General features: G+C 44.7%; 1 protein-coding gene across 3 annotated transcripts in view; it reads right to left on the reverse strand.

Annotated features, from left to right (window-relative positions):
* Positions 1-241: 241 nt before the first annotated feature.
* rad54l2 (RAD54 like 2) overlaps positions 242-21,744 on the reverse strand; it is a 149,091-nt gene continuing 127,588 nt past the window's right edge. For 2 of the 3 annotated variants that reach the window (XM_068051407.1, XM_068051408.1), the window contains 8 exons: positions 20,216-20,315; positions 16,468-16,673; positions 13,827-14,002; positions 12,925-13,121; positions 12,140-12,333; positions 9,670-9,759; positions 7,933-8,025; positions 4,732-6,268 (listed from right to left, as the gene is read on the reverse strand). In XM_068051407.1, the coding sequence (XP_067907508.1) occupies positions 5,289-6,268; positions 7,933-8,025; positions 9,670-9,759; positions 12,140-12,333; positions 12,925-13,121; positions 13,827-14,002; positions 16,468-16,673; positions 20,216-20,315 (2,036 nt within the window). In that variant the 3' untranslated portion in view covers positions 4,732-5,288. Of the gene's footprint in view, positions 6,269-7,932; positions 8,026-9,669; positions 9,760-12,139; positions 12,334-12,924; positions 13,122-13,826; positions 14,003-16,467; positions 16,674-20,215; positions 20,316-21,744 lie in introns of all 3 variants that reach the window. The other variant, XM_068051409.1, reaches the window with a different exon arrangement.

A 21,744-nucleotide genomic window follows, 5' to 3' on the forward strand; every position in this document is an offset into this window, starting at 1 on the left:
TATGATTTTGCTGGTTTTAACTTTGGACTTTTGCTGCTGAACATAATTATCAATGGCCCGAGATAGCGATATTGCAAATTGGGTCATTTATTTTGTACGTATGCTCTAGAGACGATGCTACAAATAGAAAACGCCTTGACAAATGAGTGACGTGATCATTATGAATTAAGCTGCACAGTACGCAAATCTGCTTCAGAAACATTCTCACACAGGCACTTGGGTAAAGGATTTCTCTACTAAAAACACAAAAGGAGCTAGTCTTTATTTTTCATTTTACGAAATAAAAACAGGAGGTCCATTAGGCAGTTTACAGACTGGTAACATTTAATTTACAAAAAAAGTTGTCTTTATTTTGAACAAAATTTTTCAATTTATTTTCTGTGGGGGGGGGGGGGGAAAGAGAGAAAGAGGGAGAGAGAGAGGGAATAAACTTGAACAGTTTTGTCTCCTGGAAACTGGGGGGGGGGGATCACAAGGAGACCCTTCACAGGCCTTCCCGGTGCAGCAACAGTATCACTTTCATTGCCTGAGGCAGTAGAAGAGATCTTGCCTACTTTGTACCTGTTGCACATGCATGAACAGCAGTTTTCAGAAAGGCAGTTAGCAGCACAGACTCCCTTAATTCCCAGTGGTAACAGTCTCTGGGGCTTGACTGCGATGCAGTCAAATCCATTTCCACATTTAGTGAAGACAAACAAATAGGCAGGTTCTTGTCCAGTGTACGGCACTCCAGGGGCAGAAGACAACACACCTCTACTTGTAGGTGCATCACACTCAACAATTTAACAATGAAAAACTATGGAAGCACTGAACAGAAATGACCAAGGGGATAAAGGATACAGAAAATCACACTGGGGAGTTACTGCTTCCCCATCACCCCAACTCAAAGCAAGTGAGGAAATCATGACATCCACACAACACAATTTCACCTGTGTAACACACTCTCTCTGTGGCATACAGTATAAAGAGCACTTGCATAGCACTGAGTTTAATATATTAACACAGTCTGTAGATGGGTTACAGAATCCAGAAAGGAATACTGACATCAACATTGCAACAGTAAATTTTCACTGTAAAAATAGAATGTACCCACATGGTTAAAACACAACTGGGACAAGGGAGATAGTTTATTTGCTAAATGAGTTTGTCCCATTGAAAAGATGACCACAGAATGCAGCTATTACAAAGGATGACTGGGTGACTGAATGAGCATGGGACTGTACAGGCGCACACATTTTCGCAGGAGACGTCTCCCCACCAGTAATAGGTGAGACATCATAGACACACTTCCAGAACCAGCAATAGTCCACATCTACACTGCCCAAACTCATTTCCCAACCATCCTCTTTTATTACAATATGCAGGTTATTTGAATTCATCACAGAAAAGCAGACTGACCTGACCGAACAGTGGGGTGAATATTGTACTAATAGCAGGAGTAGAGTATAAAGGTGGAATATAGTCAGAGACTGGACACACGCCAAATATTAATAGTAGTGCATGATTTGATGTTCAGTACACAAAATATGAAGTTGCCCCCACTCCATCAAGAAAAAAGCAAATACAGAGGAGAGATTGAGAGCCCTGTGTATATAAAACAAACAAATACACAGGCTGCTCACAGACAGATTTAACACAGAACTCAAGGCATTGGTACAATCGCTGCTACAATGCAAGATTACCTGGAACCAAATCTTCAAGGTTAGCTTGCAGCTTTCATAGCCAGCACCAGCTCGCACTGCTGTCCTGTGCCCCCAGACAATCAGAAATCTTCCAAGCTATATTGAGTTACTAATTTAAATACAAAGTTGACCGGGACATGTGAATGACAGGATCACACGATAATTCGACCTCCCTGCTCTCCTCCTCCAAACCTTCCAATTTAGATTTTACAACACAGGACACAACAGTTACAGGGATCCCAGAAACAATTTCAAGTCTTTGGAGAGTTGGTAACTTCACCATTATTGGCTGGCAGATGGGGTCCCATTTCTTAGTTTGAAAAGTTCATTAAAGCCCCCTTATCTCACTCCGTCTGTGCTATGTCTGAACAAAAAGCACTATTTAAAATAAAAACTTGCATAGCTAATGTTTCTAAGGCTTCAATCGACTAATAATATTGTCCACCTCGTATGGCAACTCCTTCCAGATAACAGTCTCAGGACTTAAGGAAACGATTATAGACAAAGAAAATCAAAAATCGAATTGAAACTAGCCTCAGTACAGATGATGGTGATGACACACCCAGCAGATCAAACCACATTTGGCTTCTTGGGCCCTTTCTGTTAAATTCTTTCATTTTCTTGTGTTCTTAAAAATATAAATAAAATGCATTTATCCTGAATGCTCACACACTGCAGGCTGGTCTGGGGACAAACATCTCCATAAGTGGGTTTCACAGATGCCACCAAATTCAGTTAAGATCTGTGGGTCTGTAAACTTATCTAGCTGGGAAGGGAAATGGGAAAATTGACGGTCAGTGCAGGATTGCTGTATGGGGTTGCTCACTTCCACATTGCTGCATTTCACGTCAACTTTAACAGCACAGCGTGCCAAATAGTGAGCTTTAGAAAAAGAGAAATTTCAGGGTCAGCATCAATAAGGCAACACAAGCACCATGACCAATACTTTAAAAATTAGTAGTCAGCTGCCAGGCTGTACACAACAGAAAGAAGTGAACTCTTCAGGATCATAGCAGCCCAATCCCTGGTGCTTGCCTCAGGCCTCAGAGCACCACTCTCAAACTCAGATAGCAAACATGCATCATTGCCAGCGGATGGTATCAGCCCATTGTCTAGCAGCAAACATCTGGATTAACATCTCGTCATGGCTGCATAGTTGATCCGGGTTATAACCACTCAAGCTCCAGTCCTGCAAGTGCCAGCATGAAATCACCAGTCAGTGCACACAAAGTATATAGTGATACACCTCAAGGTAGAATAGTTCTCCAACCCTCACCACCTGGGCTTAAATGGTAGTAATGGCCACTCAAGTGAGGTGCTGAACAGTCGCTAGTGCCTGTGATGCTGTACCTCACACCATAAATTACTGCCTTTGGAAGAGAGGGAAAATTCTTCAAGACTTCTAACTGATGACAAGTTCAAACGAAAGAACGAGGGGTAAAATAAAACAGTTTACTGTACTTGGGGGCCATGGAGGTGGGCCTTCTAGATTGCAGCTGAGCTAAATCAGTGACAGTGGCACTTTGAATGGCCATTTACACATTCTAGAGTGGACTGCACTTCAGAACTAATTTCAAAATAGAATTCCTCCCTTCCCACTCCATCTCTCACCTACACCTCTCCAGGAAATCAGCATCTCAGTGATATCTACACCCATAAGAAATATAAACACTGGCATTCTGACTGAAACTAGCAAGACATATATTGACTGCTGCTGTAAGCCTAGCAGACAGTTTATACCAGAGCAGTGACCCCTGTGATCGACTGCATTAGGTCACTTGGAGTTGCCAATCTAAGGAATGACAGATGCCTCACCACATTTAACTCCAATTTTAAAACTACAAAAAATATTTTAAATTCAAGAAGTCATCTTTATACTCATCACCAAACTCTTCCAGGCATGAATGGACTAACAGAGTGGCGGCCAGACCATTCCAACAAGGCCACCATTCATCTGCTGTTTCTTATTCAACCCAAGGAGCCAGAATTGGTTTGGTCTGACTGCAGTTGGCCCAAATGTTACTTGAACTTTGGTCAGAATTATCATCCCCTTTCCTTTTCCCTCCAAAAACATGTATACTGTAGTTATGGTTGTGATAATAAATACCCAAGTTCATAAATAAGTTAAAAGTGGAATTTACTTCCGAGAAAGAATAATAATGCTGGCTTTAAATTTTAAAGCAAACCTTAAACTGGAAAACCTTCCAAAAGTTCTCAAGTTTAATACTTCTGTAAAAAGAGTCTGATTTTCCTGAATAAATCAATCCCCTATAGACTTGCAGCTGAGTCACAGTTCATATATGCTGCCTGCTGCATGATTTGATACAGCAATGTACTGGTACAGAGGATAATAAAGCAAGATATTCTGAACAAAATATCAATTGTACTTTACACAGGAAGCTTCCCCAACGCACCCCCCACCATTCTTCTCTGTAGCCAGGGAAGAACTTTGCCAATCACCCATCAGCACCACGTAAATCCAACCCGAGGAAAGAACAGAGTAACTAAAAGGCATGCATGATTTTCAGTTTTAACATTTCTATGGGGAGAAAGAGCCAGGGTTCATGATACCCTGCAGAACATATATGAGAAGTTTGCGATCAATCTCTACAGATGTTTCCCAGTGTCACCTCAGGTTATTCCTTCACAGTCACTCAGTTTCAAATTTTCTCCCTTGCTGGATTCATGCTTGGGGTACCATTCTACAGTTACCAGCAAGGTGGTCACGTTCACAGTCCATTCTCCAACAGCAGTCAGGGGCAGTGGGGAGCTGATTTTTCTTCTCCATTCTTATCTATGGAGCTAGGACAACTGGTTCAGCAAATTGGAAATGAAGCCTGGTACCTTCTGGGTCTGCATGGCTCAGCAACACAAAGTGTGGTATATTCAGCCACTACGCCATCAAGGGATAGGATCCTAGTCCGATTTTCAATCCTGCTCCCTCCCAGCAGCTAGAGCTTTCTCCGCCACCCTCACCCTCTTCTCCCATGGAACTCTCTCAAACCGTTAGAAGTCTCTCCATTCTATTTCTGATCCAGGACCAGTAATTTGAGGAAATGATTCTCATACACTATTGATCTCACCCTCCTGTTTCCTGCTATTGAAAACATCAAGTCCTGCTTGCTCTGCATGCCAGTTGTTACCTAAACACAAAACAAAAACTACAAATGTGTATCAGTCAAATTTTATGTGACACTGTCCCTTCAAACATTTTTGCAAACACGGCCTCTTGAAAAAGAAATGACACTGCCCCTTTAAACAATTTTGTGTGGCACTGTCCCTTTAAAGAAATTTTACACCCCCCCTCCCCCACCCCTGCCAAAAACAGGAAAAAACTGCACTTCTCTGTTCAACTTAAACCAGATCTTGTTAAATTCTTAAATGGAGGCAAAAAATTCCTTCCAGGCAAGAGACAAAAAAAAAATTCCAGCAGAAAGTTTTATTTAAAAAAGATGAAAAAATCGCTTGGCCAATAATTTAAAAAAAATGTAAAAAAAGACAACATTTACAATGGTGGTTGTCGGCCATAAAATACGGGTGAGTGACATGTTTATTTATTTAATTATTTAAAAATATTTGGATGACAGCCCTGTCCCTTATGGTCGGTCACCCCGAGTTACTGCTCGTGACCTCGATGACGTCGTCATCCGAGCTACCGGCAGTGTCCAACCCTGCGGGTAGGTCCACCTGGGGAGCTGTGGTGCCAAGGAACTCCGGAGCTGGGTAGCCGGAAGACGATGACGATGATGGTGCGAAGACTCTGCTGGTTCGTTCCATGCCGGCCGGCAGGCTGTTGGTGAACAGAGGCACCGGGTACGGGGCGAACATCCGGGGCTCATTCAGCAGAGACTGGGCGAAGGGATGAGGCAGGCTGGGAAGCATGCCTGTGGGCAGGGTTGAGGTTGGATTGAGCATGAAGGGCGTCGCAGCACCGGTCGCTGAGGTAGGGACGGCGGGGCCGGCGGTGCTAGCAGCAAGTCGCGGGTCAGTAGTCATGGGGAACATCAGTCGCGGGTCCCCTAGCAAGCCAGGCAGTGTGTAGTAGGGGCTTCCCGCACCATACAGGGGGTTTAAGAGAGTCGGGCAATTACCAGTCAGCCCAGATATCTCGGGGTTCAAGCCGACGGACGACAGGTTAAAGCCAGCAGGGAGTGAGTAGTTCTGCGCTGGCATAGAGTGCCTTTGCTTCCGGGTGTGGTCCTCCAAAGGAGGAGAGGAAGACTTCCGCTTGCCACTTCTGACGTCCATCCCAAATGCACCCGAGGTCCAGTCCACGTAGCGACTTGCCGTCGGCATGTTCAAGGCAGCAGCGCGGGCCGAGGCCGAGCTGTTGATGCCCAGGAATTGGTCGGACGGTTGGGCCTGCCTCAGTTTGCCGTGATCCCCTTGTGTGTTGGTAATGGTTCCCGGCCGGTCGCTGGATTCTCTGGCAGCCGCTGCCTCGGCATAGCGCTGGAGCTCACTTATTATCTCCGGGCTGTCTGGGGAAAGGGGCCGTGCAATTTCTTCTGGGGAAAGGCCTTTCTGCGCCTGGTCAGGGGAGGAAGAGCTATGACCCCCGTGATTAAGAGAAGCTCCCTGCAAACCTGTAAAGAAATAACAGACAAAAAACTCAAGTTAAACCTACCAGATCAAGTCAATGCCACCCCTTCAATAGCTTCTGCAGGCAGTGGACAGCCTTCCCTTTAGGCTACATCCCAGGACAGGGTAGCTTTTGTAGCCAATGCTTCACTCACCTCCAAATGCCATCCTTCTCTCTAACCTCCTACTCCTCTATTGATCCCCTTTGGGTTGGTCACCATTAGTTCCAACCACCCTCTCCCCAACTCCCAGTGTACTGAATTCAAAATCCACACATACATTCCTCAAATAAAAGCAAAATACTGCAGATGCTGGAAATCTGAAATAAAAATAGAAAGTGCTGGAAATACTCAGCAGGTCATCAGGCAGCATCTGTGGAGAGAGAGGCAGAGATAACATTTCAGGTTCTGATGAAAGGTCACAGACCTGAAACATTAACTCTGCTTCTCTCTCCACAGATGCTGCCTGATGACCTGCTGAGTATTTCCAGTACTGTGTTTATTTCTTATACATTCCTCCATAATCTTGCCCACATTACCTACCCCTTCATCCTCCTCCAAGTCCCAGACTTTTCCCAGCAATTTTCCCACTGTAGGACTCCTCTACCCAGTTACCTTAGACTTATCCAGTGTCCTGGCCAATAGTTATTTCTCAGCCAACATTATTTCATCACTTATCTCATTGCTGCTTGTGGGACCTTACTGTCTGCAAATTGGCTGCTGTGTTTCCTACATTACAACAGAGACTACACTTTAAAACACCTTGGGATACCCCAAGATCATGAAAGATGGTGCAGAAATTCAAGTTCGTTTTTTCTTTACTCTCTAGAACTCCCTGACCCACCCTCAAAATCTGTAATTTCAACTATGCTTTTGGGCATCCCTAGCCCTTGCTGAACCTTACTGCATGTTTCTTTTGCAAGAGGGGCCTAAACACCTTTCATTTTAAAGCTGTGATATAATTTCAACTTGTCTACTTAATGATATTACTATAGTCAATGCCTCTGTGAACTCTTATCACAAACATACTCTTCCTCCTCCTCACTGTATTGAATTCAAATCTCTAACTAAATCACTCTTTCCCAAGGCTCTGAAAACTGTGGAACTCCTCACCTCCCTCAGTCTTCCTTTCCTCTTACAACCTACAGGTTTTCAAAACCTAAGGGGGCTCACCTATCACTGGTGCTGCGATTTAGCTAGTCTGTTCTTTCTAACCTTGGTAGTACCTAGTACAAAGGGCTTTGGCCCTTGAACACAGGTTTGTCAACCCGAAGAAAATGGATTATCCAGATGGCTCTGTTTCATTCTGAACTATTCAATCAGATTTCTCTTCAGATTGGTTTAAGTACAAACTAAGTTGCACAGATCAAGAGCGACAAGTTGGAAAAAAAATTCTCACATTTCTCTCCCCAGCAATTATTTCATCATTCATGTAGCCCTAGATGCACTGCACCATTCCCTGGCCAAGCAGGTAAATGATGCCCTCCAGCTTCAGCCTAATGTTACTCTTTAACTGGACTAGTTTCCTCCCTGATACTCCCCCTCTGTCTATTGGGAAAGGCCTGTCCCAATTATTAGTAAAGATTATTAGTAAAGGTGCTCCTTTCACTTCTCTGCTTGGAAAGCCAGCCAGCCGTCAACAAAGGAAAGGTGGAACCAGAAGCACTCACCTGATGCAGCTGCATGATTTCCCTCAGCCACTTTGGGTTTATTGCCCATGCGTACAGCAAAAATCCTTCCATCACATGTACGAATGTACATCCCTAAGAGAAAAGCACATGGTAATTTAACAAGCAAATAAAATGTAATAAATCAGTTTCAAGTACACTGTGGTTTTATTCAAATCCCTGGGGATTCTTCTCCTGTGAAATGGGGCAGAGCCAAGTCCAAGCATTTAACAGCCCCATTATATGGCTCGGAGCTGCACCTCCACTCACTTCTGGCCTCAACAGACCTATTGCTTCATGTGCCTCTGGGCTTCCTTTACCGAGTACAGCTGTGGCTCAGTAGTAGCACTTCTGCCTCAGAGTCAGAAGGTTATGGATTCAAGTCCACATAATCCAGGCTGACACTTCAGGGTAGTACTGAAGGGGTCAGAGATGCCTTCTTTCAAGTGTGACATTAAACAGATACCCCTTCTGCCCTCTCAGGTGGGTGTAAAAGATTCCATGGTGCTATTTCAAAGAAGAGCAGTGGAGTTCTCAACCGCATTCTGGTCAATATTTATCCCACAACCAACATTTAAAAAATCAATTATCTGGTTGTCACCACATTGATACTTGTGGGATCTTGCTGTGCACAGAATGGCAGCCACGTTTCTTACTTTTCAACAGAAACTATACTTCAAAATGATCAAGTGGTATTCTTTGGCATTACCACTCCTCTTGCTCTCTAAAGGATGGCAATGAAAAGCAACTAGGCATGAGTGTCACCATAGTCTCCATACAGCAAGTGAAAAGGCCCTATTAAAATAGAACTACTGGCCCTGAAGTGATGTTGTTCTTCCACTTGGCAAATACCATAACACAAATGAAACCATGAGCTTACTGTGCAGGGGATATGAAGTACAGATTTACAACATATCACTTCGCAGTACAGTGACCCTCGCACAAGCTGATGGTTTATATTAGGCTCAATAAGAAGCTAGTAAGATTGCATTAAAACATGGTATATAATTGAAATGTGCATCCTTGAGAATCTAATAAAAGAAAACATGACATTCACACAATCAATAGGGATCCTATGAACTCGGTGCCTTTTGATTTACAGCTCAATTAAGGTATGGGGACTCGCCCCAGATTTGTATAAAGGCCCTCATGACATTTGCCCCAGACCCAAATGGACGGGCAGGGCTAACCTACGACCTTTGTACTACAGATTACTTTGACTCTCCAATCCCAACAGCATCTCCAAACACTGGCCGGATATGGGAGGTAACGGTAGAGGAGGAAGGGGGAGAGTGAAGGAATGAGGGCAACAGGAGAAAGAGGAAGAAAAGGGAATATGAATGCATCTAAGACAGATATTCAACAGGTCACTAAAGGTCACCAGGTTCCTTTTTTTATCCCCCGCTCCATCATTTGGTTTTCTCCATGATGCCTCTAGCTCCTCAGATCAACAAGTACAGGCCTACACTGGCATATTAGGGTAAATAGCCACTTAACCAAACAAAACACATTTCAGGGAGAGAACCTGATTCACACCAAAAGCAGAAGGGCCCAATGGTGATCATATACTTGGCAGAGAAAATCGGAGATTGCAGGTTTGGATTGCACACTAACCTATGAGTTTTCAACTTTGTACCTTAGGAGCTTCACTGATGACAGGAAGGCAAGAAGGGAAGAAATGGGTCAGAAAGGTTCAGCAATAGATTACTTTCTCATGGAATGACAGCTGTTAGAAGCTACCTTTTGTTCCCCTGATAACATGGATGCTTTCCCCAGCATTGATCCTTGCCTGGACATCAGTTGATGTATTAGTTCCAGGAATAACTATATCTGCAGAGGGAAGCAGCAGGAAGAATAAGTCAATAAAATACTTCCACTAACCACACACAAATCTATAAACACCAGCTACAACCAGAACAGGAATCACTGTTAAGGATAGAATGGAAGGTGCAGTGCACTATTAAGAGCTTGAGGAAATGATAAGCCATGAACATGTGTTTTCATGATCCAAGTAACATGTTAGTCTGATACAGGAGCTTATAGAACCATAGAACAATTATGGCACAGAAGGAGGCCTTTCAGCCCAATGCGTCTGTGCCCGCCGAAAAAACTAGTCGCCCAATCTAATCCCACCTTCCAGCACCTGGTCCATAGCCTTTCAGGTTACAGCACTTCAGGTACATGTCCAGGTACCTTTTAAAATAATTGAGGGTTTCTGCCTCCACCATCGTTCCTGGCAGCGAATTCAGACACCCACCACCCTCTGGGTGAAAAGGTTTCTCCTCACGTCCGCTCTAATCCTTCTATCAATCACCTTAAATCTGTGTCCCCTGGTAACTGACCTCACCGCCAGGGGAAACAGGTCCTTCCTGCCCACTCTATCTAGGCCCCTCATAATTTTGCATACCTCAATTAAGTTTCCCATCAGCCTCCTCAGTTCAAGGGAAAACAACCCCAGCCTATCCAATCTTTCCTCATAGTTGCAACTTTCAAGCCCTGGCAACATTCTTGTAAATCTCCTCTGCACTCTCTCCAGAGCAATTATATCATTTCTGTAATGTGAACCATTGTTATCATTCTGGAGTCTACAGCTATCCTCTTCACTATCAACTACACTGCCAATTTCTGTGTCATCAGCAAATTTCCCAATCATGTCTCCCACATTTAAGTCCAAATCATTAAAATATACCACAAACAGCAAGGGACCCAACACTGAGCCCTGTGGAACGCCACTGGAAACAGCTTTCCATTCACAAAAACATCCGTTGACTGCTATCCTTTGTTTCCTGTCCCTGAAACAATTCTGGATCAAACCTGCCACATTCCCCTGTATCCCATGGGCATTCATTTTTCTGACCGTCTGCTATGCAGGACTTTGTCAAATGCCTTACTAAAATCCACGCAGACTATATCCATTGCACTACCCTCATCAATCCTCCCCATCACTTCCTCAAAAAACTTAATTAAGTTAGTAAGACACGACCTTCCCCTAACAAATCTATGCTGACCACCCCTGATCAATCCATGCCTTTCTAAATGGCAGTTTATCCTGTCCCTCAGAATTGATTCTAACAATTTACCCACCCCCGAGGTCAGACTGACCAGCCTATAATTATTTGGCCTATCCCTCGCACCCTTTTTAAACAATGGTACAACGTTCGCAGACCTCCAATCATCTGGTACCTCGCCTGTATCCAGTGAGGATTTGAAGATGATCCTCGGAGCATCCGCTATATCCTCCCTGGCTTCCTTTAACAGTCTGGTATGCAATCCATCTGGTCCTGGTGATTTACCACTTTCAAGACCCTCTAGTACTTCCTCTCTCATTATGCTTATTGTATCTAATATTTAACACTCCCCCTCTTTAACTACAATGCCTGCATCAACCTTCTCTTTTGTGAAGACAGAGACAAAAAACTCATTCAGAACCCTGCCCACATCTTCTGCATCCACACATAAGTTCCCTGTACATCTCTGAAAGGACCTACCCTTTCCTTAGTTATCCTCTTGCTCTTCATGTACTGATAAAACATCTTTGGCTGTTCCTTGATTTTACCTGCCAATAATTTTTCACGTCCTCTCTTTGCTTTTCAAATTTCCTTTTTTACTTCACCCCTGCACTTTCTTTACTCCTCTGGCTTTCTAAAGTATTAAGATATTTGTGATCATCCTAAGCTTTCTATCTATATTACGTTTGTCTCTTGGGAACACAGCCATGGCCGTCATTCTTCTCCCCTCTGCCTTTCCCCTCACATCAGGCCCAATGCTTGTCTCATGAGGTAATGCTAAGTTATAACTATGAAGCTCAGTTGGAAGTAGAAGCCTGGAGTTGGGAAATCTTTCATTTTGTTTTGGTGGGAATGGGAAGGGGGCAGAAGTCTGTCCTCTACCCCAAAACAAAGTGGGGCCTAACTTCTCCTTTAAGGAAAGAGGTTAACAGAGGGGGGGGGGGGGCAATATATGCTTCTCTTTTCAGAGATGGGACATAGTTTCTGACCTCCTGCCAACTTAGGCAGTTTGTCAGAATTGTCACTGCCTTCCCCACACCTAACACCTACTGTTGGGGGTGTTGTCTGGGAAGAACCCCCCACACCTACTGCTGCAGGTAGTGCTGAGGAAGAATTCTCCCACACATCTATTGTTGGGAGTGTGACTACGGAAGAATGGGCTGCCACGTGTCCCTGGTTTGGAATGTCAAGTAAGTGCCTACCTGTGGTAGTGACGATTTTCTGCACCATAACACCAGCCCGCTGGAGGTGACCGACAGAGAACACAGGACCAAATCCCGAACTAGGCATTGCCATTCCACCTGGAACCTGCCGTGGCATCATGGGAATCGGCGTTGACTGTACAGGGCGAACACTCGCCACTGGCTTCTCATCCAGCCCCTTGATCGGACCCCTCCTGCAAGAAAGAATTGAAACAACAAATACCCACAGCAAGACCCTTTAAAGGATCAAATAGTCTGCTACACAAGCAGCCAAAAGGGTACAAATTAAATTGTTTATTCTTCTTTCCTTAGGCTGCACTGTTTTGAGAGAAGTATACCACCATTCAGGTAACAAGGCAGCTGGGTACCATAACACTGAGGTCCCACAGAGGAACAGAAGTACACCACTTCCTCTGTAACTTCCTGTCGCGTGCCAAATCAATTGAGGTGACTTGTCAGAGAGGGAGGGAAAGGTGTTTTCAGCAGGCAGGTGGGGACAAGACGACTCCTGGACACATGCTGCCATTATCACTGACAAAGGCACATCCATTCAATAACACAACAAAGCAAACCTTCAAAGAAAGGTTGTCTCAACAATATTTTTACTTCATGATGGAATACAATTTTACATTTCATGTAACATGGTGCCCCATTACCAACAATACCTCCCACACACACCTGAGTAGAAGTGCTGCTACTTGCAGCATCACCGCAGTGTGGGAGCTGTGGTAATCAGACACTATTTTGCGCCAACACACACATTCATTCCATAGGCGTTTACATACCAATGCCGCTGACTAAAGATAGGGATGTTGGTAAGGCTCTGGTCACTGGCTGGGTAATACTGGGCATAAGATGGCCGGGTGTAAGGGACTGAAGCTCGCTTCTCATCCTCATAACTCTTCTTTGCTGCCTTTTTCTCCGCCTTGGTCAGCTTGTACTCCTTGCGGTCCATTAGCAGTGACTCGTGCTGGAAAGGTTGCTGCAGAGAGAGAGGCCAGTTAATTTCCCAAGGAATCCTACTGATAAGAAATGTAAAAAAACTCAAGTTGGCCAAGTGGGTAAATGCACTGTCAGTTGTGGTACTAAGCCTCACAGAACAGGAAGGACAAAGCTTTATAACGGAGTGAAAAATATTAAGAGGCATTAAAATTAGCAGCTCTATGTCCATTTTGTACATAGGGACCTGGGAATAAAGGAACAAGTGTAGGCCATTCAGCCCCTTAAGCCTGTTCTGCTATTCTATCGTTGGTGACCTGTACCGTAAGTTCATTTACCCACCTTTGCTCCATATCCCTTGATATCCTGACCCAACAAAAATCTACTGATCTTACTCTTGAAAGTTCCAATTGTCCCCAGCATCCACAGCCTTTATTGGAGGGTGCAGAAGGAAGGTGTTCCAATACCCTTTGCATGAAAGTGTTTACTGGGCAGTAGTCAAGAACAAGAATCCTGGCTCTTTGTTCCCTGTCTGGCCCAGTGCAGAGACCAACTGTTACAACCCCCAGGATAAAATCAGCTAGCTCAGCTCAGACCATGGACTGACCCTTCTAGTCTGCATGGCTCAGTTACACTGTGCATTCAACCAGATAGCCATTCATTAACTTGTATCACACAGGAAAAATGACCATGAACCTGCACTCCTAGCTGGTCCTGAGACTTGTATACTGAATACAGAAAGTTATACCTTGGTGACAAGTTGTTTATGTTTGGCGCATGCTTTGAGAATGACGTCATCACAAATTTTCTCTGGCTCAAAGTTGGTATCTGACGAAACAGGTTCCTCCTCTACAAAATGCAGGAGTGATTCCACTTCTTTCCTGGTGAAATTCAGCACTGGGTTTAGATCGTCTATAACACGGTCTATGGGATACAGAAGAAGAAGCAATCACCAGTGGTTCATTTAACATATTTCTTGATGCATCCCTCCCCCTGCAATCATGAGTGTAACTGTGGGCCCGCACCTTGGCTGGAGACTGCAAAGGGCTCCGTGGGTTTGGTATATGACTACCTGTACCAATAATTCAACAGTGCACATCAATCCCAGGTAAAGGAGAAAGAAAAGACTTGCATTTAAATAGCACCTTTCTCAACCTCAATGTCCCAAATTACTTTACAGCTGATTAAAGTATAGTTGAAGTGTAGCTACTGTTGAAATGTGAGAAATCCAGCAGCCAATTTGTGCACAGCAAGTTTCCAGATACAGAAATGGAATAAATTACCTATTTTAGTGATGGGGCTTTAGGGAATAAATATTGGACGGGACACTAGGAGGTCTCCCCCTGCTCTTCTTCAAATAGTACCATGGGATCTTTTACATCTACCTGAAAGGGCAGAAGGGGCCTCAGTTTAACCTGAAAGACAGCACCTCTGACAGCACTCCCTCAGTACAAAAGAATGGCAAACATTGAATAAACCATGAAAGGGAACACACAATCAAATGGAAGGAGCTGAATTCTCACACAGAATTGAAATTATCTCTGATGATCCCGATAATTACATGACTGTCAATTCCCTTAAAACAGAGTGGAGACAGGTCCAACTCTGACTTTTGCATATTGTGGACACATCCTTTAGTCTCTGTTAAACAGAAAAACAATGCAGAATTACATAGTTAGACATTCTTTCTTTCAGTTCCCTCCCCTTCATTAAATCAACAGGGCAAATTGGAAACTTCCGTCTGAGGTCTAAGAAAGCTGCTGTAAGAAAAGGGAAGAGTCACACTGGTGCAGTCAAGGGCATTCTTGTGGTGGCAGAAGTTTTACTCTGCATCTACCCATCCTGCACCTGACTCTGCAAGAGCTTGATGCTGACACTGCATATATTAAATGAAGAGTCCTTCATTCCCCTGCATTAAAATGCCCCATCTTGAGGAGCACAAGGTGAAAATACAGGGTAATGGAACTGATCAGAATTCTGAATCTGGGAACGACAATACTCTGGGGCCAATAATCCTACTGCCCGATGGTACAGTACACTGGAGCACCATCAGATGGTGCTATTGAGATGAAGGAATTTTCCTCCACACAAGATCAGATAGCAGGTTGTTCAACCTTGCCCGTCTTAGAGCGAAAACCAAAGTACGTAAAGTCCTCATCAGGGAACTGCTCTTTGCTGACGATGCTGCATTAACATCCCACACAGAAGTATGTCTGCAGAGACTCATCGACAGGATTGTGGCCGCCTGCAATGAATTTGGCCTAACCACCAGCCTCAAGAAAACGATCATGGGACAAGGACGTCAGAAATAGTCCATCCATCAATATCGGCGACCAAGCTCTGGAAGTAGTTCAAGAGCTCACCTACCTAGGCTCAACTATCACCAGCAACCTGTCTCTCGATGCAGAAATCAACAAGCGCATGGGAAAGGCGTCCGCTGCTTTGTCCAGACTGGCCAAGAGGGTGTGGGAAAATGGTGCACTGACATAGAACACAAAAGTCCGAGTGTATCAAGTGTGTGTCCTCAGTACCTTGCTCTACGGCAGCAAGGCCTGGACAACTTATGTCAGCCAACAGCAACGTCTCAACTCATTCCATCTTCGCTGCCTCCAGAGAATCCTTGGCATCAGGTGGCAGGAACGTATCTCCAACGCCTCGAGGCAGCCAACGTCCCTAGCACATACACCCTATTGAGCCAGTGGCGCTCGAGATGGGTGGCCATGTGAGCCGCATGGAAGATGGCAGGATCCCCAAGGACGCATTGTACAACAAGTTCGTCACTGGTATCAGACCCAACGGCCGTCCATGCCTCCTCTTTAAAGACGTCTGCAAATGCAACATGAAGTCCTGTGACACTGACCACAAGTCGTGGGAGTCAGTTGCCGGTGATCGCCAGAGCTGGCGGACAGCCAGAAAGGCAGGGTTGAAGAGTGGCAAGTTGAAGAGACTTAACAGTTGGCAGGAAAAAAGACAGAAGTGCAAGGTAAGAGCCAACTGTGTAACAGCCCCGACAACCAATTTTATCTGCAACGCCTGTGGAAGAGTCTGTCACTCTAGAATTGGCCTTTATAGCCACGCCAGGCGCTGCTCCACAAACAACTGACCACCTCTAGGCGCTTACCCGTTGTCTCGAGACAAGGAGGCCAAAGAAGACGACTGCCTGATGGTACAGTACACTGGAGCACCATCAGATGGTGCTATTGAGACTCCACCTTTTTTTAAATTCCATGGGCATTACCTTCAGATGGCATAAAAACAATGTGGATGTTGGAAAGCTAGAATAAAAAACACTCAAAAGTCAAGCAACACTGATGGGGAGATAGAAAATCATTTCAGGTTGATAACTTTCAACAGAATGACTGTCTGCCTTTTAAACCCAGCACCCTTACCAGACATGCCCTGCTTGGAGATCTGCCGGTCATAGATCTTCTTCTCCAGCGTGTAGTCAGACACCAGCCGGTAGATGTGACAGGGCTTCTTTTGACCGTAGCGGTACACACGACACACTGCCTGAGCGTCGTGACAGGGGTTCCAGGACGCGTCAAAAACTACCACCCGATTGGCTCCAACCAGATTGATCCCCAAGCAACCAGCTCTGTGGAGAAATGAAACACAACTGGTCATCTGAGGACCACCACCAACCTTGGGACAAACTACTGGATGACTGTTTCATTAAGAATGCAAGTGAAAAACCTGACAGATGAATTCAGGAGGTTGTGGTTAGGCGATGCAAAGTTCAGATTTTAAAAGCCTGTAGAGTATAGAAGAAAAAGAAACCTGAGGAAGGTGAGGAATTCCACAGTACTCTCCACTTACAAAACACCATGATGTGTTGTATCAAGTGTAATAGAAAGTTTAAACCCCTTGGCTTGGGGTTTAAGACCTTGGAGACTGACTCCGAAGAACATAGAACGGTTACAACACAGGAGGCTGCCATTTGGCCTGTTATGTCCATTCCAGCTCTCTGCAAGTGCAAATTAGTGAATCCCCCTCACTAGCCCTTTACCCATAGCCCTGCAAATTCTGTCCAGGTGCTCATCCAATTCCCTTTTGAAAGCCACGACTGAATCTGCCTCCACCAGTCTCAGGCAGTGCATTCCAAATTGTAACCACTCATTGCATAAAAAAGTTTTTCCTCATGTCGCCTCTGGTTCTTTTACAATTCACCTTATATTGGTGTCCTCTGGTTCTAGGTACTTCCGCTAATGGGAATAATTTCTATCTGCTCTGGATCCCTCATGATTTTGAACGCCTCTATCAAATCTCCTCTCGACCTTCTATAAGGAGAACAACTCCAGCTTCTGAAGTCCCTCATCCCTGGAATCACTCTCGTAAATCTTTTCTGCATCCTCTCCAAAGGCTTCACATCCTTCCTAAAGAATTGGACAATATTCCAGCAAAGACGGAACCAGTGTTTCATAAAGGTTCACCATAACCTCCTTGCTTTTGTACTCTATGTCTCTATTTATAAAACCCAGGATCCTGCATGCCTTTCTAACCACTTTCTCAACCTGCCCTGCCACCTTCAACAATGTGTGCACATATACTCCCATATAAAACCCTGTGTTCCTGCATACCCTTTAGAATTGCACCCTTGCCTCTCTTCATTGTTCTGACCAAAATGTATCACTTCACAGTTCTCTGCATTAAATTTCATCTACTCCACCAGCCTGTCTATGCCTGCTTGAAGTCCATCACTATTCACCTCACGGTTCACAATACTTTCCAGTTTTCTGTCATCTGCAAATTTTGAAATTGTGCCCTGTTCACCCAAGTCCAAATCATTAATATGTATCAAGAAAAGCAGCAGTCCTAGTACTGCCCGCTGGGGAACTCCACTGTATACCTGCTTCAAGTCCGAAAAACAACCATTCAATATTCTGTTTCCTGTCACTCAGCCAACTTTGTATCCATGCTGTCACTTTCCCTTTTATTTTATGAGCTTCAACTTTGCTGGCAAGCCTATTACGTGGCACTTCATCAAAGGCCTTTTGCAAGTCCATGTACACATCAACCACATACCTGTCCACTAGCTTTTAGTAATTTATCTCCACAGACATCCAAATAACCCCTTTGCTCCTCCACAACACCTAGCCTCTCACCACTAAGAAAGATTCTAATTTATCTTTCGCGGATCCAAAGTAGATGACCTCACACTTCCCCGCACTCACTTAATCAATGTTCCTCTACAACCTCCCACTCCATTCCGCAAAATCTTCCGTGCCCCATAACTTAAGAGTCATCTGCCAACTTGGGTACACAATTTTGTATTTGTTTAGGCTGCGTTTGCTGACAATGCAACCACTAGGTGGCGCAGTACTTGCACATGCACAAATACAGGTTCTTCAACCAGAACGTCAGTGTCTGCGACGTTCAGGCGGCTGCCAGGATTAAAGATGGCGCTGCTCAATTTATCACAGGAAATGCTTATGGCTAGATCGTTCTAGCAAACTAACCTTACATTAAGTTGGGTGGAAGCCCAGTAATATGCTATGTAGTTATAGGATACTAACTGTAATCCTCAGATCCATTTAATATTCCAAGAATCCTAGTAAATACAAAAGGAATTTTATGATTGAATTTCCATTAGAAGATAGTGAATTGGCACCCCGATCGATGGAAGAGAGAATCGGGCAGAGTATAAAATGTGCTGCCAACTCGTTATCGTGATTCGTTTATATGACTGACCAGGACTGATTTCACCTGAACGCAGCTACTGGTTCCTGCCCCACTGGCCACTCTCCCCACTCGGCAACTCGCTTTCTCCCCCTCCTCCCTACCGGCCGCATACCCCCCGCCCCCCCACTGCTGCTAGCTCCAGACCTCGCTTCTCCCCCCCCCCCACTTCCCTGGCCGATTGTACCCCACTCTCCGGTAGGTTGGTCGCTCCCCGCAACCCCCTCCAGCCACTAGCTCTAGGCCATGCCACGTCCCTCCTCTTGGCCACAAGGGCCGACATAGGAGCGAGTGGCCAAGAGGAGGGAAGTGGCGCGGCCTGGAGATGGTGGCGGGGGGAAAATCGGGAGCGAGCAGCAGGAGAGCGGGGTGGCGGCGGGGGGGGGTGGGGAAGCAAGGTCTGGGGTTGGGAGCAAGTGACGGGGATTGAGCGCCATCCTCAAAGTCTCCCATTCAGCCACATCCTCCAGCTGAGTGGGGGGCTGGATACCCATGCTTTATCACGCATGCGCAAAAATGGACCAGGCACGGATGCGCAAAAATGGACCAGGCACGGATGCGCAATGACGTACTCATGCACCACTTAGTCCTGGCAAGATGTAGCTGCACTTGTGTGCAGCTTGGCGCACTGTGATGACATTACTTCGATTTGTTTATCCAAATCAGTGATAAACATGGTGAAAAACTGAGGCTTCAGTATAAAATAAAAGCAAAATACTGCGGATGCTGGAAATCTGAAATAAAAACAAGAAATGCTGGAATCACTCAGCAGGTCTGGCAGCATCTGTGGAAAGAGAAGCAGAGTTAACGTTTCGGGTCAGTGACCCTTCATCGGAAAGGAGGAAGGAGATTATACAGATAGGGTGCGGCAATTTCATGGATATACTTATATAAATGAGTAACTTTAATGCTTGGAGGAATGAGTGCCAGTGTAGTTCAGCAAGAACAGTTCGAGATGATGGACAAATGGGACCTCGTGCAGGAGAGGATACAGAATTTTGGATATGATGGGGATGATGGAGGATGGAAACCAGGAAGGAGTGTGTCAAATCTGGAGCTGATAAAGGCACATTTAAGGTTTCAGCAGCAGATGGACTGAGGCAGATAATGTTGGGAAGATGACAGTAATGATGGAAAGGATAAGGGATTTAAAGCACAGCTCAGGTGACCAAGACCAAAAAGAATTTAGCTCCAGAGTGTGTGGCTAGGGAAAGACTTATAACATGTGGCACTGACTTCCTGCTAATCCTGAGTAATGAGTTGCTGGAGGGCCACTTGCATAGACCCAACACAAAGCAAATCCACACACAACATTAAACTGCTCCCCAAAAAAATACATCTTCAGGTTCCAGCAGCATCTCCCATCTAGCTTGCTGTGTTATGACCACCTGACGGGGGCAGGGTCACATAAATACCAATGAAATAAAATCGATCCACTGGTCTTTGATGGACTGCACTCACCGAGTGGACAGCAGGAAGAGATTGGCTTTAGTATTGCGAGGATCATTAAACTGGTTGATCAGCCGTTCTCGATCCATAGCAGAGGTGCTTCCGTCCAGGCCTGCAACAGTTGAGGAAAATTACATAAAATGTGCAAATAAAATATTGTTTGTACTACAGGATACAATCCCTTTTGATTAACTAGATAAAATTCTTGACAAAACTGCAGCAATCTCACACACATATTCTCATCATCACATGTAGGAAAGGCTCCCAACATTGGGGTTATTTACTTTGTGTGAAGTGCAGATTTTAAAACAATTATAGGTTAATTGAAATGGATAGGGATAGCACAGAAGGCAGCCATTCGGCCATCATGCCTGTGCCGGCTCAATGAAAAAAACTATCCAATTGGTCTCACTGTCCTGTTCTTTTCTCCATAGCCCTGCAAGTATTTATTCGAGGTTATTATTGAACCTGCATGCAACACCCTTTCAGGTAGTGTATTCCAGATTATAACAACTCGCTGCATTAAAAAATGCTCATCTCACACCCTTTTGCCAATTACCTTCACTCTGCCATGCCTATAAAATCTGTAGGCAGAGTTTAGGGAATATTTATTTTTCTAGCATTTCAACAATTTCTGCCATGTCATTGGCAACACCCCCTCTAATTTATTTTCGTTTTGCATGGCCTGCTCCATTTGAATACACAGCACCTTTAAATGGTTTTGTGCATCTGCACAGGTGAGATATTTTAAGTTTAGTTTAGTTTAGAGATACAGCACTGAAACAGGCCCTTCGGCCCGAGTCTGTGCCGACCATCAACCACCCATTTATACTAATCCTACACTAATCCCATATTCCTACCACATCCCCACCTGTCCCTATATTTCCCTACCACCTACCTATACTAGGGGCAATTTATAATGGCCAATTTAAAGGGAGCAACTTGTCTGTGGCCTGTGTGGTACTTTCAAGGTTGTTGCCCAGCTGCATGAGCTAAAAGCAAACATTGGTCATGAGAACAGAGTAGATAAAGTTCTTTAAAAAGGGAACATGAAAAGTTCTTGAGAGAAGGGGGCATTGCCAGATATGCGGGTAAGTGGTTTAGTTAGTTCAGATTGTGCTACATCGTGGGAAACCACCATCTCTGGAGCCTGCTTAATTGCCTAAGGGATTTGGAAAGGAATCTGTTTTTTCCGAAACTGACCACAGGTTATTTTTGTCTCTTCTAGGAGGCTAGAAGACTACTATAAGACATAGGAGACTTTAGGCTAAGAGGATATTACGGAGATCAACCATCTATTTCCTTTTATATGTTCATATAGCTATCACACGCGGGAACTGATATAAAATCACAGAATAAATGGTAATCCCAAGGATGTTGATGGTGGGAGATTCAGCGATTGTAATGCCCTTGAATGTGAAGCAGAGGATTACATTCTCTCTTATCGGAGAGGGTCATTGCCTGGCACTTGTATGGAATAATTGTTACTCGTCACTTATCAGCCCAAGTCTGAATATTATCCAGGTCTTACTGCATGTGGG

This window comes from Heterodontus francisci, chromosome 19, assembly GCF_036365525.1.
Source record: "Heterodontus francisci isolate sHetFra1 chromosome 19, sHetFra1.hap1, whole genome shotgun sequence".
NCBI classification, from domain to species: domain Eukaryota; kingdom Metazoa; phylum Chordata; class Chondrichthyes; order Heterodontiformes; family Heterodontidae; genus Heterodontus; species Heterodontus francisci.